Here is a 25,710-nt window from a genome sequence, read left to right as displayed (position 1 = left end):
CTCTCTCTCTTCCTGTCTGTCTGTCCCTATCTGTCCTTCTCTCTGTCTCTCTCACTCAAAAATAAATAAAAAATTAAATAAATAAATGAAAATTTCAAACTCCAAAATGTTTGAAAACAGGAAATTTTTTCATAACTCCTTGGAAGCAAAGTCTGACCAGAATTTACACAAGGCTATTTGTAGTCTTTATTCCACTTTAATGTGATTGTGAATATATATTTGCCACAGAAGGATTAATGTATTTGATTGTTTCTCTGGTTCTGTTTCTTCAGACGCAGTAAATATGTCACAGAATATACATTATATGCCCATCTTACCTTTCAAAAATGGAGAAAAATCCTGTCTTTCAAACACATCTGCCCCTTATGAGTATAGAAAAGGGACTATGGAAATACTATCAATATTTATAGTCTCTTAAACAGCTCACAGAAATATTATGATCCGAATTTAAGCCATATAGATGATTTCCAAAATATAATTTTAAGTCCTTGGTTTTCTAAATTATTACTCTATTGGTTTTTTTTTAACTCATACATTTATATCAAAACACATTTTATCCTGAAATAACAATGGAAAATGCATAGAAATGCTTGATTTCATAAAGCCACTAGGTGGCATCTTTGTAAAAATAAAGCACAGAAAAAAAAATTTGTTGTATAACAAAGGCTGAGATAAATAAAGGTAGGTGTTTCATGAAAAATATAGGTAAGTCTTTCTGGGCAACAATTTCCAAGAAAACGTATAAGTTTATTGTGAAAAGTAAAAAGAAAATTATGTAAAATTACTTTTTCACTTTGAGAACTGAGTCTGTCCCATTGGTGGTTTTCACCTTGCAGTTACATGTATTTTACACAACCAAATAACTACAGTGTGAGTGAGTGAGTGTGTGTGTGTTTGTGTGTGTGTGATTTTGATGTGCTAATAGCCTTTCCAACCTGCACAGGCTGGAGTACCTGGGATGCCTACTAATTAAGTTAGGCTCATATGGTCGTATAAGATCATCACTTCAGTAAACTATACACAAACCATGAACATATAGTGTGCATACTATCACATTTAACACTGTGAAGTATTTGATGTTCTCCAACATCAGTTTTTCTTCTTCTATGTTCTGTCTCCATGCCTAAACCTAATTTTTTTTTGTACATGGAGGGAAGTAGATGACAAATTTTAAATAAGAGAACAAGTAAGGTGAGTGTATAAACCCAATGGAATTCTCATTACTAATAAAAGATATACTATGATTTTGGAGATCAGAGTGGGCGCAGGATTTGGAAATAGTTGTCTTCACACTTCCAGTCACATCTGGTTTACCCAGAAAAGACTAACCCTTGTGGTTATCTGAATGCTCCTTCCCCCTTTTGCTCTTCATGAATATGTGGATTCATGCAGTGATTTAAATGCATTTGCTTTTATTTAAAACTGTTATTAAAGCCAGTTTTATCTGAAAATATAATGCCTATTTTATATTGTACAAGTAACAAAATATATTTTTTAAAATAGGATGAAGACTGAAAAAGGATCTTGAACATAAAGAAGTTATTGGGACATGAGAATGCAATTTTAGTAAAATGATATAAAAGAATGAAAACATTGAACATTGTGAAGAAGGAATGAACCTGTACTATATATAACAAAAATTTTAATTTTATTACTCAATATAATATCTTTTTAAAATAATAAAGTGTGTTAAATCAAACACGGTAGCACAGATTAATGGTTTAAAATGGAGGCTCTGGAGTCATGCTACTGGGTTTAATCCTGGCTCCCTCACCAAAGCTTTGAACCATAGTTTTCTCGTTAGTAAAAATGCGGCTAATCACAGGTCTTCCCGAATACAATTGTTATGAGGATTAAATTACAAATATAAAGTGCTTAGCAACAAATAATACTTAATAAATCAGCATTAAATTTGTTATTACACTTGCAATAGGAACATAAATGACCCTTTCTCCCAATTCTCTAAGAACCTCAATTTAGAAGAACTTATGGTGATGGGGGTTAAATCCTTTACGTTTCAGTGATTAACAAAAGCTTTACTTCTCTTGACCTAAAGGGGTGGGGGGATTATTTAATAGGTCCTGATTCCCTTTTATCTTTGGTTGCCAGGAAGCTAACAGCCAAGCTTTAAATTTAACAAAGAAAAGTGGGCACCTACTGTCGTACAACTGTGTTCTCCTTTATCAAGGTCTTCATACTCATTTCGTACCTATATTTTCTAGAATTCCGATTTCTTATATCTCTAAGCGTAAATTGATTTCAATGTTGGGTTCGGAGAATGGTGCTTTCACAAGTCCAAAAGGGATCTGGGAGAATGGTTCGAGCCCCATTCACCCTCAGGTCTAACCTGCGGGAAACAATTGTGCCCGCCCCTCGCCCCGCCTCCGGCACCCTCGCCCCGCCTTAGCCCCGCCCCTCATCCTGGCTCCGCCCCTCCCCTGCCCTGTCACCCTTCTTGAGCCGGAACCTTCTCTGCCCGCTGGAACCGTGCCCAGGCGGGAGTTGTGTGTCAGGGTCGTTGCTAGGATACCGCCGGCAACAGAAAATCCGCGAGCGCGGACGCTGCTTCTAGGAGCCCGAGGATCCACTTCGACTCGAGTAACCGGTCTCGTCGTCAGGTAGGAGGACAGGTGCTGGCTGCCTTCTCCTGACCCAACACTGGGACCGGCCTGAGCTGGGGACCCTACTGGCTCTGGACTCCGCGGACTCGGTGCCGGGCGCTTATGCCGCCTGGGCTCTGTACTGATCGGCCGGTAGGGAACGTTCACATTACTTTCAACATCGTGCGAAGCATGCTTCCTTTCTTGGTTCCTTTTCTGGCTCCGCCTCTGTGATTTGGGATCCAGAAGCAGCAGCAGGTGTACCTCACGCTCCCACCTCTAGTGCTTGTCATCGCATACAGAAGCAAGATGCGTGGGTAACCCGGACCGGACACTGGAACACGCTTAGCCATACATGTGACCGTTTTTTAATCTTTAGTAGATAGAGGGCTTACAGACTTTCCTCATCGGCACCCTCTCTCCTTTCCACCCATGGTTTTGCTGGGCCTTTTTAAAAACTTTAAAACTCAAGTCTATTTGGTAGAAATCAAAGTGGATCCCTGCCTTATACTGTATATACTACCATTCTAGCCCTATCAAGTCTTGTAGATGAAAGGGGGACTTGTTTTGTCTGTACTCGTAGAGGCTGCTTCTATTGTTTTTAAATCATTTTAAAGATGAAAGCATTTACTTTTAAATAGATAATACATCAAAATGAAAAACGTTTAAGCAGTAAAAAGAATGAACAGTGAAAATCTGCCTTCCACCCGTGACCCTTCCAACCCCCCCCCCACACACACACACAATCCCACGCCATCTCACTCCCCCACCCACAGTCTCACTGCCCAGCCGGCTCGCCAGTTCACATTCTAGTTGCATATACAAATATGTTAGTTGCACCTATAATTGTACGTACTAGTCCGGGCTTTTATTGGAGGTCATCAAGAGGATGTGATGGTAGGTTGAGCCTTGAACTAGACAGGGCAATGGGGGGGTTCCTTATCCCCTCCACTGTTCTTGGAGGTTTTGCCCATTGGTTCCTTACTGTACTAGGAGCTGCTTTAGAGAGTAAAGTGTTGTTAAGACCATCATCTGGTCTGTATACATGACTCAGCCAGATTAAGGCCTCTATAAAAAATCTTAAATTTTGGTGGGTGATTGCAGAGATCTCCTCTTTGCAGCTGCCAGAGACAAGCCTCCTATGTAAGTTCCTTTGCTTACTACACATACCAACTGCAGCGATCTGCCGCTTTTTTCCATCCCTCGCAGTTTTAGATTTCACCTGGGGAACGCTTGAGGTTATGAACCAACAGCTGTGCTTTCACACTTCAGTGAATTATACCCTATGTTACCTTTTGAATTTGCTTTTTGCGTAGCATAATTTAAGATTCATCCATGTTGTATCAATTGTTTATTCCTTTTCATTGCTGAGTAGCGTTCTTTCTATGAATGTTACGTATCTATTCATCAGCTAAGAAACTTTTGTGTTGTTTCCAATCTTTGGTGATTGAGAATAAAGCCTTTATAAACTTTTGTGTACAGGTGTCATGTGAATGTAACTTTTCATTCCACTTGGGTAAAAGACACAGATTGCTGAGTCATATGATTAAGTATGTGTTTAATTTTACAAGTAAACTAACAAAATTATCCCAAATGCTGTGCCAATGTTCATTTTCACCACCAAGGTCTAAAAGCCACTTGTCTTCATACTCACTGGCTCTTGATATTGTTGGGCTAAAAAAAGTACATATCAACAATTGTAATAGGTGTTCTGACTGGGATTTGAAGTTGCATTTGTCCAGTGACTAATGACACTGAGCATCATTTCATGTTCTTGTTCTCAGGGGCAGAACTAGAATGAGGTGACAGAAAATTTGAGTTAAAATTTTAGGAGGCATTTATTCTCAGGCTCAAGTGCAAGTGTAGAGCAATTCAGGCACCACACTTACCTCAGCCTAGCCCTGGTCCTGCTTTCTTTGTCTTCTGTTTTATATTCTTTGGTGATGTGTCAATTAAATCTTTTCCTCTTTCTTTTCTTTTTTTACTATTAATTTTTTCTTATTGAGTTAGAGGTCTCTATATATTTTGGATACAAATCCTTTATCAGATGTTTTGCAAAAAAAAAAAAAAGTCCTCCCAATCTATAGTTTGTCTTTTTATTCTTTTAGTTGTGTGTTTTGAAGAGCAGAAATTCTTGATTTTGTTGCCATTGCTAATTTAGAAGATGCCGTCTTGGCTATTTTAGGGGGAGGATGACCCACAGATAGAACAAGAGTTTTACGTTAGACTCTCCAAAAAAGGCAGATGAGTATTTTCCTAGGACTTAGGTAGGGTTTATTAAGATACTCTCTAATCAGGCCAGTAAGCTCTGTAATGGGAAAAACAACTATTGAATAAAAGGAAGATTTTTTTTTAGTGGGTAAGGTTTCTTGAATTTTTAAAAACTTGAATTTTTATTCAGTTTTATTTCATTCTGGCCCCCCTTTTGTTGTTTTGAGATTTTAAACCTTTCGTCATTTTATTTGTTGTAGTTGAAATTTTTTTTTGTATTTTTTATTTATTCATTTTAGGGAGGAGAAGGAGAGGCAGAGGGAGAGAGAGAGAGAGGAGGGACAGAGAGAGAGAAGAGGGGGAGGAACTGGAAGCATCAACTCCCATATGTGCCTTGACCAGGCAAGCCTAGGGTTTCGAACCGGCAACCTCAGCATTTCCAGGTCGACGCTTTATCCACTGCGCCACCACAGGTCAGGCTGTTGTAGTTGAAATTTAACTATGCATATTTAATGTCTAGGATAATAATATCATATTCCTCAATTTTTAAAACAATATAAGGATTCAAATTTATTTTCAGCTTTTCCTTCCCAATTACATATTTTATGGTCTGTTATTTCAATTTTTACTATTATTTTGTGTTGACAGTATTAGTTTGGGTTTACCCATGTATTTATGACTTATTTGCTCACTTTTCCTTCTTGAACTTCAGACTTCCATTGGGCTCATTTTCCTTCATCGAGTATACCCTTTAGAAGTTCCTTTAGAGTAGATATCTTGGTGGTAAAGATAATTTTGCTGGGTGCAAAATTCTAGGTTAATAGTTATGTTATTTTCATTACTACATTGTTGCTTTGGCTTCTATTTTTCCGATGAGCAATCTGCAGTGATTTTACTTTGATATTGTTTGTACTAATGTCAGCAAATTAATATGACTCAAAACAGATGTTATATCCATTATCATTGTTTGCTTTCCAGACCTTCTCTTTGTCTTTGTTATTCTGTAATTTGATTATAATGTGTGTGACTATGAATTATTTTTATTTATCCTGTTAGATATGTTGTGCTTTTTGGATCTGTGGATCCATGTATTTCATCAGTTTTGAAAAGTTCTCAGCCATTATTTTCTAAGATATTTCCTTTTTTTCATCTTTCCGTTTTCTTCTGGCACTCCAGATTGACATATGCTGGGTCAGGGCCTGGAAAACTTTCTGAAAAGGGCTTCATGAGCCACCTGCATTCTCTATACATAGTCTTTGTTGTTTTTTATTTTGGCAATACAAAACCATTCTGGGTTTACAACAAGATATATGCTTAGGGGGAAATTATACTAGTCTATCATTTTCTCTTTTCCATGGTTCTTAAACTCCCATAATTCTCATATCCTTATCTCTGAAGCACCCTGTGTGAAATCTATCTTCCAGTTTACTAATTCTCCAGCTCTAATTGTATATTCATTGGATTCAACAACTACATATTTTTATTCCAGATATTTGATTTTCTTTTTGAAATTTGTCATCTAACAGCTAAATAATTTCACTAAGGTGAGTTTTTCTTTTACATATTTGTGGTTAAAGTGGGAGTCCTAATCACGGCTTTCCTATCTTACTACTGTTGCAAACTTTAATCTTCCCTTTGCTGGCTGCCACTGAAATCAGCCTCAAGACCACTTCCTTCATCCCCCCTTCCTGAATGCCAGCTTCTAGAGGTAGGCTCCTGCTCCTGGCTCCTCATTACTCTGAACCAGCTGCTGCCTCTGCAGCTTGGCTCAGGGTTGCCCTCATGCACCCTGGCCCAAGCTCCTGGATGCCTGGATGCTATCATATTGTTTTTGAAGCCAAAGCTCCTGGTTGCAGGAGCTCAGGTCCTAGTCAGCTCCAGGATCAATCCATGTTTGTTTGTTAATATGTTTATGTTGGGAGGGGATAGAGGCCACTGGAGACCTCTGCTACAACTTGTGAAAGCAAAGCTACTACAGAGAGTGTGTACTACCCGGATATAGTTGCTATGTGAGCTGGATGGTTTCACTTGTAATGCCAGAGAATGAATACTATGTTAGTTTTGCATTTAATTTTTTAATTAAAATTTTTTTTCATTAATTTGAAAGAGAGAGAGAGAGAGAGAGAGAGAGAAGGGGAAAGGGAGAAAGAAAATAAGCATCAACTTACCTTTCCATTTAGTTGTCCACTTAGTTGGGATTGAACCCATGGCCTTGGAACACTGGGATGATGTTCTATTCACTGGGCCACCCGACCAGAGTCTCTTAGCTTTGTATTTAGAAAGAAAAGTTTTTCAAAAAGTTTTTCTTTCAATTGTTTATTGAATGAGAAAGAGATAACAATATATTTAAAAATATTTAATATGTTCTTCCAAAAGAATTCTTTCAAATTAATTGTGCTTGGAACTTTTCCTTTTGGTACACACTTATACTTTCTGTGGTGTTTTTATTAAAAATTCACCAATGTTTTACCTGATACCATTACTAAGATAATCATTTTTTTTTTTAAAGTATGAGCAACAGTCTAGTGCAGGGGTCAGGAACCTATGGCTCGTGAGCCAGATGTGGCTCTTTTGATGGCTGCATCTGGCTTGCAGACAAATCTTTAATAAAAAAATAATAACGTTAAAAATATAAAACATTCTCATGTATTACAATTCATTCATTTCCTACCGCTCATGTTCACGGTTGCAGGTGGCTGGAGCCAATCACAGCTGTCCTCCGGGACAACACCAAATTTTTATTGGATAATGCGTAATGTAAACGGGTCTTTGTATGGCTCTCACAGAATTACATTTTAAAATATGTGGCATTCATGGCTTTCTCAGCCAAAAAGTTTCCTGACCCCTGGGTAGTGTATTATGAACATTACTGTCTACGAGCAACGACTGTGATATTTGGCATAGAAGTTTTTATGTATAATAAATGTTACATTTTCTTGATTCAGGAAAATGTCTGAACAGAAGGAAGACCTGGATACTCAGAAAGTTCCTGACACAGCAGAAGGGAGTGCTGAGGCTTATCCTACTATCAATATTCCTGGCACCTCAGAAGAGGTTCCAAAGTCCGATCAAACTGAAGACAATGAATCTAAACTAGAGCCATCCGATGGTGGCCATGGAACTCATGTTGAAGAGCAGAGTGACCACGGCTCTGCAAACCTAGAATCAAACAAAGAAGAACAAGTCATAGAAGAGGCTATGCTGTCCACACAAGTTTCCAATTCTTCAGTACACGGAAGTCACTCTCCAGCTCAATCTGATGATGCAACAGAGTCACCCAAACAGCATTCAAATGATTATCTGGAACTTCTGAATAAAATAAAGGCTGTCAAGAAATCTCTGAGAACATCACTGATAGATTCTTTAGCAACAGGTATTACCTAAGGAAGATAGGGTATTTCTTGTCCTCATTTGGAAGTGTGGTTGCTTTTTCGTGTTTGTTTTTGCTTACAGATTCGTTTTCTATTTGATGCTACTTTCCCTTTTTCTCTCCGCCAAACTTCTCTAGCTATGCCACTTGAATCTCTTAACTGTGTAATGACAGTTTTTCTTTATTTTCAACGTGTCTTGATTTCCTATTTATAAAGTGGGGAGTGAGCCACACAGCGTCCTTTTTTGTGCAAAGTATGTTGGTGCAATTATTTCAAATATTTGTGTGTAGTTATTTCAGATATTTGCAAAAACAGTGATTTTCTTTTTTGTATTGGGCAACTATAAAGGTAAAGAAATTATGGGAAGAAGAATTGACTTAGAATGAAATTACCTCTTGTATGATAGTTACAAGGTCACAAAAATTTTTCTTTGAAAATTTATTAGTTTTTCTTAACTTCATAAATATGCATGATTCTGTGATATGATATCAATATATGGAAGTTCTGGGACATCCTCTAGGTCTCAGGGTCTCTTTCCATTACTACATAAAAAATGCTTAATTTCTGAGATTTTTTTAATGTCTGTATCTGAGTAATATGTAACAGCTATTGGGAATTTTCCAAAGCAGTTTGATTTTCTATTTCTTGTGGTATTCTGAAGAAGGAGGTGACTGTGGCTGGGCACTGGTCCCTATGCTAGGGACTGGAAGAGAGAGCTGAGCTTTGAGCCTGCACCGAGGGAGCAGGTGTTCATTACTGATGCTAGTTTTTGAGAGTCTCAATTGATTTTTAAAGCAAAAGGTTGCAACTGAAGGTTTGTCACTGGAAGTGACAACGGTAGGTAACTCTTATTATGGAGATGTGGGGGAACAGAGTGGAGGCAGCTGCGTCCTATGTGATTCAAAGTTGTTCCGTAATTTTCTATCTGTTTGCAGACTAAAAGTTGCTGACCCTTGCTTTTGACTGATTTTTTTTCACCTTTCTTTCTTTTTTAAAACTACAGTAAAAGTTGTACTTCTTCCCGTGGGCCAGGAAATTTTCATGCCTTTCAATATAGACATCATTTTAAAATACTTCAGGGATCATTTTTCACACTTGTTAAATGTGCCCTCTGATGTCCTGCAGTTGAGATGTGCAGGTAAGCTTGGAAGCTAATGAACTTTATCAAGACTTCTTTAGTGTTAATTATTTACCTATAATTAAGAATTTTCATTTGTTGAATGAAGAATCTTGATATTTTCTGTTTGAACCTTATATTGTGGTTATGTATTTATTTCTTCAACACATTTTTACTGAGGACATACTTTGTTCTTAATGCTTTGCTAAGAACTAAAGATATAAAGAAACAGGAAGAGGCCCTGGCCGGTTGGCTCAGTGGTAGAGCGTTGGCCTGGCGTGCGGAAGTCTCGGGTTCGATTCCCGGCCAGGGCACACAGGAGAGGCACCCATCTGCTTCTCCACCCCTCCCCCTATCCTTCCTCTCTGTCTCTCTCTTCCCCTCCCTCAGCCAAGGCTCCATTGGAGCAAAGATGACCCGGGCGCTGGGGATGGCTCCTTGGCCTCTGCCCCAGGCGCTAGAGTGGCTCTGGTCGTGACAGAGCGACGCCCCGGATGAGCAGAGCGTCGCCCCCTGGTGGGCATGCCGTGTGGATCCCAGTCGGGCGCATGCGGGAGTCTGTCTGACTGCCTCCCCATTTCCAGCTTCAGAAAAATACAAAAAAATAAAAAATAAAAAAAAGGAAAAGAAACACGAGGAAACACATTCCCTGCTCTCAAGTTGCTTACTGATTGGTAGGTAAGAGGATGTGTGCAGCAGTCACCACATGATGTGGGAATGTGTGAATGGGCAGGTGCACAATAACCTGTGAGTATGGGGAGGAAGAAAGCTGAGAGATTCTAGAAAGCTTCTTTTCTTTCTTTCTTTCTTTCTTCCTTCCTCCCTCCCTCCCTCCCTCCCTCCCTCCCTCCCTCCCTCCCTCCCTCCTTCCCTCCCTCCCTCCTTTCCCTCCCTCCCTCCCTCCCTCCCTCCCTCCTTCCTTCCTTCCTTCCTTCCTTCCTTCCTTCCTTCCTTCCTTCCTTCCTTCCTTCCTTCCTTTCTTCTTTTTTTAAAAAATTTTCTATTGACTTGAGAGAGAGAATAAGGGAAAGAGAGAGAGAAGCATCACCTCATTCCATTTAGTTGTGCACTCATTGACTGCTTCTAAACAGTCCCTGGTGTTGAACCTGTGACCTCTGGCACACCAGGCCAATGCTTTATCCACTGAGCCTAGAAAGCTTCTTTTAATAAAAATGATAACACTTGTGCTAAGTCTCAAAGAGGTGAGAAAAACTGGGACTTTTGGGAAGTGGTAAGGATGGTGTGGTTGTTAGAAGACTATGTATGGGGAGCGGAAGGAAATGCGGTTGAAAAAATAGAGGATGAATAAGCATGTATAGAATAAGAAGAGGGCTGAACATGGTTTATCTATCAGTCTTCTATACACTAAGGTCAATCCCCATGATGTTCAAGTTTATTTCTATTCTGTGGGCAATATGGAGCACCCCATTTTATATTAGCTTTGTGTCCTGAGAAGATGTAGTCTTTGTAACTGTGATGGAGCTGAGCAGACTAACATAGCTAATAAATGGTTTTTTAGATTATGTCTGCACAAACCATAATATTTTAGCTTAAAAAGTTCTCATATTAACTTTTAAAGGTCCCACAATAACATTTTTTTGTGGAAAAATCCTAAGCACTATAAAGTAGTAAGCCTTACCTATCAAATTTCTCCTCCTTGGAAATCAGAGAAAAACAATTTATTTAATTTCAAACTGGTTTTCCAAAATTATCATAATGAATATGCTCTAATAGAGTAATGTTTGTATACTCAAACAACTGATTGTTAGAGCTTGATTGGGAAAACAAAGCTAAAATTTAAATAGTAGTGACAAGTGATGATGATTGTGTTGATGGTGATTTATTGAGCATTTACTATGTGATAGTCCTCCTACAAAATCTTCTGCCTACATTATCAATCACATTATCATTTAATCCACACAACAATCTTTTATTGTGAAGGTTGGTGGGAGTAAGCCTATTGCCGAAACAATTGAGGAATGACAAAGTACCTGGGAGTCTGTACTAGGTTCCTGTGGCTGTTGAAACAATTAACCACAAATTTGGTAGCTTAAAGAAACGCATTATTTCTCTTATAGTTCTGGAAACCAGAAATCTTAACTTGTATTTCCGCAAAGTCAAGGTGTCAGCAGGGCTGTTGTTCTTCTGAAAATTCAGGAAAGACTCTGCTTCCTTGCCTCTTCCAGCTTTTGGAGTTATATTCCTTGTATTCATTGGCTCACAGCCCCTTCCTCCATCATCAAAGCCAACAGCATAGCATCTTCAAACCTTTCTATCTGTCATATCATCCTTGCTTCTGTAGTCAAATCTTCATTTTCGTTTCTCTAGTGAGGGCACTGGTGATTGTATTTAGGGCCCACATGGATAATCCAGGGGAATCTCTCCATCTCAAAACCCTTAATAAAATCAACAGCCATTTTTTTTTCACATAAATTGGCATTCATAGGTTCTGGGGATTAGGACATGAATATATTTTGGGACCATTATTTCAACCTATCACAAAAGCCATATAACATTCATGTTAATTTTTTAAATTAAGAATTTAGAGTGATAAATTGAAACTTAAAGGTTTTTGCACCCCCTGGCCATTTGGTTCAGTGGGTAGAGCATCGGCTCAGCATGTGGTTGTCCTGGGTTTGATTCCTAGTCAGGGAACATATGAGAAGTGAGCATCTGCTTCTCTTCCTCTCCCTCCCCCGCTTCTTTCTCTCTTCCTCTCTCATAGCCAGTAGTTCAATTGGTCTGAGTGTTAGCCCAGGTGCTGAGGATAGCTTGGTTGATTCAAGCTTCGACCCTACATGGGTTGCTGGGTGGATCCCGGTCAAATTGCATGTAGGAGTCTGTCTCTCAATCTCTCCTCCTCTCAAAAAGAAAAAAAAGATTTTTATGCTTTCTTGAAATATGTATGATGCCAGGTGGGTACTAGAAATATCAGGGGCTGGATAGCTTGAGCATCGTCCCGAAGCATAGAGGTTGCTGGTTCAATCCCCAGTCAGGGCACATATAGGAACAGATTGATGATGTCCTGTCTCTCTCTCTCTCTCTCTCTCTTTCTCTCTCTCTCTCTCTCTCTTCTTTCCTCTCTCATTGAAATCAATGGATAAACATTAAAAAGAAAAAGAAAAAAAAGGAAAATGCTTAAGAAAAAGAAAAGAAATGATTGTCTAACTAGTATGCTTATATCTGAGACTGATACAAAATAATGAATGTAAACTGTAATTGAAAAAATAAAAGTATTTAAAAATATACATTGATAATTATCAAACATAATAAAGCTAGTGATATTTGATAGAGTTCTAAGAATGAATATTAGAAACCTTTGCTATGCTTAAATTATTCATTGTAATCAGGAAGACTATACACTGGGAAATTGATATGGGCCTTATCAATAAGATTTTCACGATACAAAACAGCAGCCAGTAACCTTATATGCATTTTTGTTTGCCTTAAAATAGAGAAGTAAAATCAGAGCCAATTTATAGACTACAGTAAACCCACGGGGAAGGAATGGATAGAGGTTGAAGCAATACAACATAAAAATAAAGTGATGTACTCTTTCAAGCACAGAACTGAGGCTTTCCTTCACTTGAGCATTAACTAATTTCTATGAGTGTCTGATGACAGAAGCAGAGAAAGGAAGGGATTCTTTGAAATTCTGACCATTTCCTTTCCTGCTTGGGGATAGGGGTAAGAATGAAAATAATCAGGTTCCCCTGATATATGTCCTGTGCTTACAGGTTGCACAGTGTCATTTTTTTAGAGAATCAGTGTTTAGTATATGATTTTAGGTTATAGAATAAGTTTTTAAATTTTTTAATGTTTACAGAGTTGCATGATTATTATAGATTTGCAGTTCTGATGAGCTGGGAGTTGCAGCTTTACTTCCAATGCTGAATTCTTGCTCACCTTCACTTTTCCCATTGTGGATTTTTCTGTACTAATTATATAGCAAAAGATGGACACCATTAATACTTGGTACTTGATAATAATTAATATTTTGGTAATTAAACAACATGTGTTTACATCAACATTTTTGATGTTTTCCACTTCCTTAAAATGAGTACCTATAGTCATTTCTTTGTTATAATGCTTGTTATAATTTTATCTCATTTTAGGAAGGCTTCTGAGAAACAATGAAACTCTACTACAACATGGAGTGAAGCCACAGGATACTGTACAAGTGGAAATCTTTTCTGCTCTTCCTGATCAGTATCCAATCAGAAGACTAACTATATTAAGTGATGCCAATCAGGTCATACCGGTCAGAGTACAAACTGGTTAGTGATTCGGTTTCTTTTGGGTAAAGTATTTTCAAATTGTTTTGTAGCTGAATTTTCATTTATTCTTGGTTTTATCTCCTCAGGTGTTAATCAGTACCAGCAGGTAGTTGTTGAGATGATAAAATCTGATTTTCACAAACCATTTCTTGGTGGATTCAGACATAAAATAACCGGAACAGAATATCATAATGCTGGAACACAAACTGTACCTAAAAAATGTCTTAAACCAGACAATCTGTTTTCTCGGGATACCCAGGTAATACTTGTATTTTTCCATATAGACTTTGAAGCTACTGAATCAACAAATATTATGCTGGACACCCCTCTAAAATAAAAATCTTCTAAGGAATTTTTTTTTTTTTACTTATTATTTTAGGGGGACGGGGAGAGAGAGAAGGGCTGGGAGAGGAGCAGGAATCACCAAGTCCCATATGTACCTTAACCAGGCAAACCCAGGGTTTCGAACCCACAACCTCAACATTCCAGGTCAATACCTGGAATGTTATCCACTGTGCCACCACAGGTCAGGCCATGGGATTCTATGGCAATGAAAATAATGAGGGAAAATTCAGTTAAACATGTAGGAAAATATTCTCTTTACTCACTCATATGTATATAGAATAGGTATTTATTTCAAATTTCCATGTTTTTATTTTAGACAGTTTTTCAGAGAAAAAAACTACAACAAACTACAAATACAACATCCACACAGATGACTAAAATTGGTGTGTATGTATCAAATATGACCGATAAACTGATAACACCAGGAAAATATTTTTCAGCAGCAGAATACCATGCTCAAAGATTAGCAGCGGTAAGGCAATTTTAAAAAGTAAACACTTGAATCATTTGTTCTGCATATATCTATGTGTGTTTGCCTAAGTCATGCTGGCTTGCAGAATAATGCACATCAGTGTTGTGGAAGAAAGTATAACACTTATTAAGATGATAAAGCACAAGCCCTGGCCAGTTGGCTCAGCTGTAGAGCATCCACCTGGTGTGTGGAAGTCCCGGGTTCAATTCTGGTCAGGGCACACAGGAGAAACAACCATCTGCTTCTCCACCCCTCCCTCTCTTCCTTCTCTCTCTCTCTCTTCTCTTCCCACAGCCATAGCTCAAAAGGTTCGAACAAGTTGGCCCGGGCACTGAAGATGGTTCCATGGCCTCACCTCAGGCCCTAAAACAGCTCGGTTACTGAGCAACAGAGCAACAGCCCCAGAAGGGCAGAGCATCACCCCTAGTGGGCTTGATGAGTGGATCCTGGTCAAGGTGCATGCATGCAAGAGTCTATCTCTCTTCTCACTTAATAATAATTAAAAAAAAAAAAAAGATAGTAAAGCAGACTTGATTCACGAGGGGCTACTGTAATGAGTTTTGTAGTCGGGGAGAGAGATTTAGGCTTAACAATAAAAGATTTAGGCTTCCGAATAAAACAGGAAAAGTGGGAGTTTGTAACCAAGGAGCAGGGTAGGGGTCTGTGTATGGAAAATTATTAAGGAAAACAGGGGGTATAGGGGGTTTCTGGCTAGACAACCTAAGGAGATATTTGCCAAAGTCAGCCCAAAGTGTGTAGGCATTACCTGAGAGGTGGAAGAAGGTCGAGGGTGATCAGGTATTGAGGGTGGGATTCTAGTTAAACTGAGCAGGATTCTAAATAAAATTGAACAATGCAAAGATAACTGCAGAAGCCGAAATGTTCAGGCAAAGTTGGAAATGAGGCATGGGGGCCTGATTAGAATTTGGTTGAGGAGAGAATTTTGGTCAGTGTGAGTCATGTTTTATTTGTAACAAAAGCAGTCTTTGTCTTCAATATCCTCCCCAATATAAGGATACAGAATCCTCAATACTCCTAATCCTTCCCCTTTCCTTGGGGAATCTGAGGGGCTTTGAGTGTTATCTGTGGCCATTTATTAGCTTTGGTCTTGATCCCTGTGACTGTAGACTCACCTAGGGAGGTTTCCAGACAAATTGAAACAAAAAGGATTTTAAAGTCTTTTTTCTCTGATATTAATGTAACCACTCCAAATCTTTTATGTTATGTTTGCATAGACTTTCTTCATCCTTTTATGTTAAATAGAGATTCAAAGTCTCTATTATAGATTGTATCTCTTATAGACAGCATAAATTGGATCTTTTTATCCAATCCAACAATTTCTGTCTTTGGACTGGGTGTTTAAAATATTTATATTTAATATAATTATTGATAAGCTTGGATTGTGTCAGCAATTTTGCTATTGTTTTCTACAGTGGTGTGTCTTTCTGTATTTTTTGGTCTTTATTGACTTCTTTTACGTATTTTTTAGTGGGCCATTTTAATTATTTTATAGTTTTTTAAAAATTCAAAACCCTTATTTTTACTATAATTTTTTTCATTATCCTTTTTCAAAAAAGTATACAGTTAAAAGATTTTTTACTAAATAAACAGATTTATTCAACCATTATTACAATCGATTTTAGAACATTCCTATCATCACAGAAAGAAATTCTGCACCCAATAGCAGTGCCCATTTCCCTCTAGTCCCTCCCGCCTTCGGCAGCCACCAATCTGCTTTCTGACTCTTGCTTTGCCTAGTCTGGATATTTCATATACATGCAAGCAGACAATATGTAGTCTTTGTGACTGACATTTTTATTTGGCATAATGTTTTCAAGACTCATTCATGTTGTAACATGTGTTAATTCATTTTTTTTATACTGAAGAATATTACATTGTATATACTCAATTGTATATATCTGTGTATATATGTAAATGTGTATACCACCTGGTGTTTGTCTATTTATCAGTTGATGGGCATTTGGACTGTTTCCACTTATTGGCAATTAGGATTAATAAAATTAATATACAATTTTTATATGAACATACGTTTTTATTTCTATTGTGTAAGTATTTAAACTTTTTGAGAAATTGCCAAACTGGTTTCCTAAGCAAAGGTACCATTGTATGTGCCACGAGCAGAGAATGAGGTTCCAGTCTCTCCACATCTGTATCAACATTTGTTATGCTTTTTTGCTTGTAGTCATCCTAATGAGTGTGAGGTGGTATCTTATTGTGCTTTTGATTTGCATACCCTGATGGCTAATAATATTAAATATCTTTTCGTGTGTTAATTCGCACCTTATATTTAGTCTTAGAAGAAATGTATATGCAAAGCCTTTACACATTTTTAATTGAGCTGTCTTTTTTATTATTGCTTTACTGTTGTTTGAAATTGTTTTTGAGTATTTCCAAAGTGGTTTTTCTAAGTGTATTCTAGGGATTACAATATATATCTCTATTTTTAACAAAGTGCTTCACATTAATGCTAACTGAAATTCAGCCAAATTCAGTCTTGCTTCAAAAGAACTCCAATTTCATTCTTCCTTTTTTGTGGAATTCATACAAATTTATATAATTACATTCTTCATATGTTCTAAGCTCTATAATTCCTTTAAATTATTATTTTATGCAGTTGTCTTTTAAATAAGTTAAGAGTGGGGAAAAAGTTTATGCAGCCTTTTATATTTAACTACCTAATTACCTTTTCTGGTGCTGTTTATTTCTTCATTCTTGTAAATGACAGTAGGTGTTAATTTTAACTCATGAAACAAGAGAATGTCTTGTTTCTTAATGGTGTCATGAAGGTCTTCGAATATCTGTTCATTTACCTTTTTTTTTTTCTCCTTCACAGCACATAAGTTCTAACAATCTATCATTGTTCATTATTTTTTCTTTCTATTTCTTTTTATTTAATTTCAAGGCTTTGTGATTTAATAATTAAAAATCTTTTTTCAATTACAGTTGACATACAGTATTATATTAGTTTTAGGTATACAACATAGTGATTTTTAAAGTTTCATATTGGTACTCCTCAGTAAGATTGAAGTTTTCCTAGTAAGAAAGTAGGAGAAAATAGATATTCAGTGAGAAAGGAAAGGTCTCTACAATACTTTCCAAACCCCAACAAAATGATATTAAAGAAGTATAAAAAAGTATATACCCAAGGAACAAAGAACTCATGAGAAGAGAGAAGAGTAAATGTCAGTTTATTTATGTTTTTAAGTTGTACGGCATATGGAGAAGTGTTAACTGACTTTTTTTGAGCAGAGGTTGTGATCATCTAAATGCCTGCCAAGAGGGATGGAAACAAGAACCAAATCAGTTTACCCTGCAAGTTTCTGGAATGTGAACTGAAGGTTTTGTGGGGAATGGAGTGAGATGGAGCCAGAAACAGAGGGATTAGTTAACAGCCAGTGTACGAAGTCAATTTCCATTCAAGAAGTTTGTTCTCTCTTCATTGATTCCTTTCTACTTGTATCATGTTTATTTATTTATTTATTTATTTTTCTTTCTCCAAGTGAGAGGAGGGGAGATAGAGAGACAAACTCCCACATGTGCCCTGACTGGGGTCCATCTGGCAACAAGTGTCTGGGGCCGATGCCCTGCCCATCTGAGGCCATGCTCACAATCGAGCTATTTTTAGCACCTGAGGCATCCTCAGCACCTAGGTGATGTGTGGAAACCAATTGAGCCATGGCTGCAGGAGGGGAAGAGAGAAAAAGAAGGAGGGGAGGAGAGGTGGAGAAGCAGGTGATTGCTTTTTCTGTGTGCCCTGATAGGGAATCAAACCTGGGACATCCACACACCTGGCCAATGCTCTACCACTAAGCCAACCAGCTAGGACTGTATCACTTTTATTTTATTCTTAAGTTTTTTCAGTTCAGTGATTAATATTTTCTTGTTTTAGGTCAGGTTATGTGTGACTATTGATATTCTTGTACTCCTTCCTGCCATCTCATTTTGTTTGTTTACTTAGTATTCATTCTTCTTGTTAATTTTTTGCTAACCTTTCCTTCTTTTTGTTGGCTTGATTAAACTTCTAATTTTGTTTGTTCTTTTATAGTTCAGTAATAGATACTTTATTTCTGTTCAGCTAGTGGTTACTCATAAAAACTTTTCATGTAGCTAACTTTTTAATGCAAAGTGCATATTTAATCAAGCTCTATATCTTTTTTATGAACAATTCAAGGACTTTATCAGACCTTTCTTTTCTTTATTTCCTTCTCATCCTTCCTCATTCCTCCTATCCATTGAAGATTTGAGCTAGAATTACAATTTTACATAAATAAATATATACATTATACAATTATAATTTACTATATAATTATAACCAGATTGTTTTTATAAATTTACATTGATATAATATATGTGAATTTTTTGAAATAAGATGTATTTAACTTCATAACAGTTTTTAAAGTTTATGCTCAGTTTTTACATTTTTCCCCTTTAATTTATTCTTCTTGCTAGAACACATTCTGTAGTAATTCTTTCAGATTATGCATGAGAGGTGAACCATCTAAATCCTATTGAATGACCCTCATTTTGGGTTTTAATTTGAATGAGTGCTGGTTAGAGTCACATTTATTTTTAAAGTTATTTTCCTTTATAACTCTAAAGCTGTATTAGAGTCAAAGTCTGATGTCAGTTGGATTCTCAGTTTTTTTATTTCCTCTTTCTGGAAGCTTTTAAGATACTCACAGTATTCACTTTTCTGTGTTTAACTTGTTTCACTTAGCACAATACCTCTTAGGTCCATCCATCTTCTACTATATTTTGAGTAATTTCTTTAATCAACTTGCTTCATTCTATCTGGAACTTGTCTCATTTATCTGACATGGCTCTTAATTATTGCACTTATCTTCCATGTCTCAATATTTCTTCATTCTTCCTAATTTTTAAGACCGCTCTGCATTCTAAAAGAATTTCTTGCTTACGTTTCTTACTTACAAATTCCCTCTTAGGTGCTGTGCATCTGCAGATCAGCTTACGTTAAATGACTAGTTCTCGGGCAGCAGCCATTCTTCCCACTGTAGTGAGGCTTTGCTGGGTTCACGGCTGCATGGCTCAAGACCCCATTCTGTTAACTCCTGTGTGTATCAGTGAGCCCAGTAACCAAGGCCTAGAAAATAAAACATATGGCACTTGTGAGTATTGCTCTTAAAGTGACTGGGTTGCATTTATTTGTTCTTCTCTATTTTCTGCTGGTTTGAAGATGATGACCAGGGCACGGACACCCAGGACACAAAGTGGGATGCCACCTGTTGAATATGGCGGAGTTTCCTTCCAGCCCTAAATGGCTCGCCAATCCCTGACTATGATGTGAGAAGGAAAAGCTTCCATGTTGTTAAACAATGGTGCTTTAGTCTTTGAATGAGTTTAACAAATTTAATAGCACCCAAACTAAACATAGTCTACCAATTTTTTCAATTTAAAAAATGAAAAATTTGTCACAGTCTTTCTTGATCCTTTTATGTTGATTCAGTGGCCCTTCCTTCCTCTCCAAAAACATTTTTCTCGTCTGGTCTTGTTTTTGGTTTGCTTGGTTTTGTCTTACTTCAGCGGAGTCATGTTAAAACTTGAGCAATCGGAGAAGTTGTAAATTCACAGCCTCTGTCCCCACCCCAGAATTTCTGATTCAGTAACTGATGGGGGGGAGGGCAGCTGAGAATTGGCATTTCTAACAATTTCTCAGATCCTGCTGGTTCTGCTAGTCTAGCCAACATTTTTTGAGACCTACAGTTCTAGTCATTTCTATTTCATACAAATGTAAATTCTTTGTTGAATGAGGAACCTATTATTTTGTTGGCTTTTCTCAAATGTTTGTGTTTTTCTTGGTTGTGTCCTCAGAGTACTTGAGCTTTCTGATGTCTATGTTTGTTTACGACAGACAGCCTTACCCAGTGGTGTTTGGGATGGGTAAGTCCTGATTCTGGGAGACAGCTTGTTTTCTGGAGTGGGGGCTTCTATTCATCCTGGTGTCCCCAGCCTTCAGGAACACTGACTCCTCATGCCTAGAGGCAGATACCTCTGTTGCTCTTTATCTAAATTATCTTAGAGGAACCTGTCTCTTTTGCACTTTTTCAAGCAGTTACCTTCCTAGCGACCCTAAAGACACTTCTGCTCACAGGACCCACCAGTTTGGGGCTTGAAGCAGACTTAGAGTCACTTCTGTGTTTTCTAGCTTGTCTGTCCAGGTTGTGATTAGACTCCTTGAACTTATTCCATGATCTCCTTTCTCGAGGGGACTCTTCAAAGTCTCTCTTCCTTTGGAGGGCTCCCTCAGTCCAATCCAATGTCTTTCCTTCCTTGAGCTTATAGAATTATCTTTAGCAATCTGGTATTAGCAGGAGGGAAAGGGATGTGTCAGCATTCTGTCTTCAGTCTTGATCCAACCTCTCCACATTTTATTTTTATTTATGAGTTTATCAAATAAACATATGAACTCTTGCAGCTATAGTAGAAGCTTCTGAGGACCTCAGACTTATTTCTGTTTCTCACAATTTAATAAATACGTGTTTGTGTAAGTCTCCCTTTTATCTCACCTGCCTTTGGAGATTCCCACCCATAACCTACCTGCTGTGTGTTTAAGAAATACAGGTTTGTTTTTAATATGAGCTTATGCTAATGATAATAGGGTAAACCGAAGATGATTACTATTCAATAATAGAGATTATTAATATAACAATAATAGTATCTATTGAGAATTTACAGCATACCAGGCTCAAGCAAAGCATTTTTAGTGCATGCTGTTATTATCAACTGTTTTATAGATGAGGGTGCCCAAGCACAGAGATGGCAAGTAACTTACCCAAAACTGCACAGCCAGTGAGCAGCAGAGGGAAGATTTAAACTAATTTTATTCTGGAGCTGTGCTCTTAAGCATTGTGCCATCTACCTCCTATGAAGGTGTATTTGCTAGGTTTCAATGTCAAATAGCTGGTGTGCGTTATCCATGTTGTAATGTATGTAAGATGATCTGTCACACAGATAAAACTAGATTCAGGGTTTTTGTTTGTTTGTTTTTAGTACTTATTGAATTGGAATAAAAATCATTGTTGCCTTTCGTTATTGACTGATAAAGTTGATGGTGGATACTTTTTATTTCCTTTTACCTTAACTACAGGTAATAGTGTTACAGACTTACTATAGACAATGGCACGCAAAAATCGTGGTAGAGAATTTAAGAAAACAAAAACAATTAAGGCTGCAGTGGGAAGAAGAGGCAAAACTAAAAAAGATAGCAGAAAAAGAAGAATGGAAGAAAATGGACTATTACCGGAGGCATAACCCTCAAACAAAAGAAGATTTTGAACTTCTTTATGATGCACTTGAATGTAAGTTTGAAGTAGGCTTTGCATAAAATACTATACTCTTTTATTAATAGAAAAAAACAGGTCTACTAAAGACAGCAGGAAGGACTTACTATCTTAGGAAAATGTCTTGGGAATCTGGACTAGACAGTTTAAAATGATGAAGAGCGTCTTACGTTTGGGACAGGAATTACGGCTGCAATGAAATTGGAAATGCTTTTATAGTAACGATAAGTAAATTATGCACTTTTAGTATATTTGAATTTCATCCCTGTGAGATAAAGTATTGTCCAGTATAGATCGTTGGCTGTCTTGGGAACTTGTGAACTCAGAGCTGAACTGTCTCAAGTTCCTGAGTCCAGCATCCTATCCTCTCTCTTATTCTGTTCTTTAGACGAGAGGCTTGGCAATACCTTTTCATTCTTTTCCGTTAATGACTGTGAATAAGTGTATATTTTCTACACATTTGACTTTGCTGCCTTTTTTCTTTCCTACAATGTGTACCAGTCATTGTCACAGTTAAAAGCTTCACTTACTCAACAAGCCAAGTGCTCTCAGGTCGGGTCATAGATACTCTGTTCTCCTGGAAGCCTGCCCCACCGCCCACCTTCCTATCTCAGCTGAAATGTCACCTTCTCATAGGCTTTCATGATTGACAGTACAACTTGTCCATCCTATTGTCCTCTCACATTCTCTTTGCACTCCAAACTTTTCACTCTGGGTTGGGTTGTAAGCTTCAAGAGAGAATAACTGATTTTTTTTAATGGTCCCTGTTTTTCTGTGCTTAGATCACATCCTAACAAATATGGGTTGAGTGAATGGATAAGTGAGGGAAGGGGAAACCTAGGCATGTAGTTCTGTAGCGAGTTCTAGCTCTGGGTTCCCTGGACTGCCTGCTACAGTGGGAGGAACAGAACAGAAGAGTGTTTCCATTGCTTTAGACGCCAGAGAGTGGAGCCCTTGGGCTCTGTGATCACAGAAGAACTTTAGAAATTAAATGTAGTCTAAATTTTTTTATTTATTGATTTTAGCAAGAGAGGAAGGGAGAGCGTGAGAGAGACAGGAACATCAATCCATTCCTGTATGTGCCCTGACCCGGGATCTAACTGGTAACCTCTGTGCTTCCGGATGATACTCTAACCAACCTAGCTATCAGGCCAGGGCTAAAAATAGCCTCATTTTTGGTTTTGTTTTTTATTGAACAGGGTATATTTTTATTCAAAGAAATAAGTCTTTGACTTCTATGATGACTTATAACATGAACCTTAAGCATTTATTTTTTTACTGTAACTTTGTTTCTTTATATACTATTTGTGGGTATTATTCTGTATTCTGTTATTCAAGTCAGTTTCCTCTCTAATTGAATACAGTTTTAAGGAGAGATATTGGGTCTATTTAATTAGCTATATGATAACATACTTTACTGAAGATGATACAATTCAACACTAGGTCCAGCCAGCAGTAGTAACAAATGTATCTCACGCAAAACTGAGTGGCTTTTGGAGTGCAGCACGTGTAACAGTTAAGCTTGCTTCCTGGACTCCTACACCTGCTTCCTTTCTCTCCTAAGTGTTGTTCTGCTTTACTTAAAATTTTACTTCTACTTCCATTTACTCTGTCAGATGAAAACAAAGGTTATTTTTAAGTGTTAGTAGTTAAACAGAGAGCATTGTTAACAAGGTGTCTGTGTAAGACCTTACTGATAGTTATAAAACTAAAGTTCTGTTAGAGCAGAACTCTATTCAAATAATATTTCAAATTCATATGTGACTAAACCAAAGATTCCATTGTTATTTTGTTTGGTTAATAAGTAACTGGGCTAAATGAGGTTCTACATGTTCTGTTATTAAAGGTATTAATTCATACAAGTTACTTTTCTTAAGCCTTAGTTTCTTCATCTATAAAAGAATGAATAATTTCTGACACATCTCCTTCAGAGGGATTTATAAAGTGAAAAATATATAATTTGAAAGTACTTTAAAAAGTACAAAGACCTATGCATGTCTAAGTTACTGTCATACGGTAAATAATTTTATACAGATTCTTTGTATTAAAGTAGAACAAATATATGTCTACACATAATTTATATGGAAGAAAACAAAAAAATCTTACATAAAAGAGACATCTCTCAGTTTTCTTCTAGTCCTAAAATTCTAAATTTAAAATCTCAGAATAATAATTTTTAAGTCTGTTTTGCTGCTGTTAAAATTTCTGGCTCACAGGCTAGTTCATACCACTCTTACACTTAATAGTTGTTTTCACTCCATATTCTTAATGCCAGTATTTAAAACTGCTGCCCTTCTGTGGCTTCTTGTGACAATTGCTTAGTTTGAATTACAATGCTCAATACAGTGGTTCTCAAACTTTTTGAAGTCGGGGGACGCATTTAAAATCCTACAAATAATTGTAGGCGCACTATATACAAATTTCTGAGAAATATGTTATAATAATTGAGTCAAATATTAAAGAAAAAAATAAAGTCCAAGCGTGCTTTTATGGCAAACAAAGTAAATATGACAAAATAAAATTTATTCTGACATTAAAATAATTTTTATGTTACATTTTTTGTTATGCTTTTTTAGAATTTGTAAAAAAGAGGGGTTAAAAAATTAAAAAATGACAAAAACGTTACCTTTTTATATAGATAGATACATTCTTAGTAAGATTTAGTAAATTCAGCAGGTTCCGGCACAAATGTGTTAAGTTTTTTCATTCTTGTGTTTATGAGAAACATGAGCCTAATGTGTCCTACTGATTTATTCAATGTTTGGGCATATATTTGAAAGGCAAACTCTTATTTTCTTGTTAATACATTGAAGAATTTCTCTCTTTTTACTCTTAATTGTGTTGAGGGTAGAAAATCCTAATTCACATAAATGGGATGTGGAAATTTGTAGTAATATGTTCAAAGCTTTTTTAGATATTGCCACCTATTCTTCTTTTATAGAAATCCAAAAGCTTCAAGAGACAATTCTTTCTATTTAATCATCAATCCACGATCAGTAGATACAGCTTCCAGTTCTTCTTCTTCTGTTAATGTTAAACCAAAATCACTTGAAACTTCCATGAATTGGTTTTTAATCCAATCGTATTGTTCAGTGTTAAGTGATGGAAAATGCTATAAATTAAATTCTACCCTCAGCCTTCAAGTCCTATTTTATTTACACTTAACTTTTGCTCACTTCCAGAATTGGATTCTTTAATATCATGCTTTTTGAGAAATCTATCCATTTATTTGGGTGTATTTATCTAAAAATAATATAATAATGTGTTAATAATAAATATAATAATGATGTGTTAACAAAAAGAGCGGTATTTCTGTAATGAAATGATATAATAGAGTAACTATATTTATTTTTATATCTGGGCACATGCTGCAAACCAGCACAGCTAGTAATTCCAGGTCCCAAGTAGGAACAGTGCAGAATTAAGAAAATATGCAGAATTAAGAAAATACAAGGTTGGGAGGGCCCTGTAATTGCTGCTGGCAAGAACAAAGCATGCCCAAAAACCTCATCTTGCTTTTTTTTATAGGACAAAGTAGGCCATTATCAAATCAATGAGATCTTTGATCATGTTTTCAAGGCAACCCAAGAATTTCACCAAGTACAGAAAACCCCCACTATACATATCATCTTAACTTTACACCAAACAAAGGATGGAAGAAACTTGCCTCCCATCTTTCTGGGGAACATGGAGGGTAGTGTAAATAATTCAGTACCACAGCTTAACAGCCTTTTGCAACCTAATCAGGCAAGTGAGGTGGGGGGTTGGCCAGACTGTCAGCTTATAGCAATTCCTCACACCTCTGTCCCCCAAAAATCTAAACTCCAAAACCCTGTTGGTTTTTTCATCCCCAACAGGCACATATTTCTCTGGAATACCATAGGGCGCACCTGGAAATCTTCTAGGGTGCACCAGTGTGCCCTGGTGCACACTTTGAGAACCACTGTCCTAATATATAGCTGAACCTTTCCTCCAGGTAATCTGTCCCTCGGCAATAA

General features: G+C 37.1%; 1 protein-coding gene across 4 annotated transcripts in view; it reads left to right on the top strand.

Annotated features, from left to right (window-relative positions):
• The first annotated feature begins 2,452 nt into the window (after positions 1-2,452).
• IQUB (IQ motif and ubiquitin domain containing) overlaps positions 2,453-25,710 on the top strand; it is a 48,567-nt gene continuing 25,309 nt past the window's right edge. The window contains exons 1-8 of one of the 4 annotated variants that reach the window (XM_066262198.1): positions 2,454-2,753; positions 6,301-6,355; positions 7,757-8,184; positions 9,186-9,320; positions 13,415-13,576; positions 13,663-13,835; positions 14,238-14,393; positions 21,520-21,730. In XM_066262198.1, coding sequence (XP_066118295.1) covers positions 7,761-8,184; positions 9,186-9,320; positions 13,415-13,576; positions 13,663-13,835; positions 14,238-14,393; positions 21,520-21,730 — 1,261 coding nt within the window. In that variant the 5' untranslated portion in view covers positions 2,454-2,753; positions 6,301-6,355; positions 7,757-7,760. Of the gene's footprint in view, positions 2,754-6,300; positions 6,356-7,756; positions 8,185-9,185; positions 9,321-13,414; positions 13,577-13,662; positions 13,836-14,237; positions 14,394-21,519; positions 21,731-25,710 lie in introns of all 4 variants that reach the window. The other 3 variants (XM_066262200.1, XM_066262197.1, XM_066262201.1) reach the window with 3 other exon arrangements.

Source organism: Saccopteryx bilineata, chromosome 2 (genome assembly GCF_036850765.1).
Source record: "Saccopteryx bilineata isolate mSacBil1 chromosome 2, mSacBil1_pri_phased_curated, whole genome shotgun sequence".
NCBI classification, from domain to species: Eukaryota; Metazoa; Chordata; class Mammalia; order Chiroptera; family Emballonuridae; genus Saccopteryx; species Saccopteryx bilineata.
This window is presented reverse-complemented; position numbering and strand designations above follow the sequence as displayed.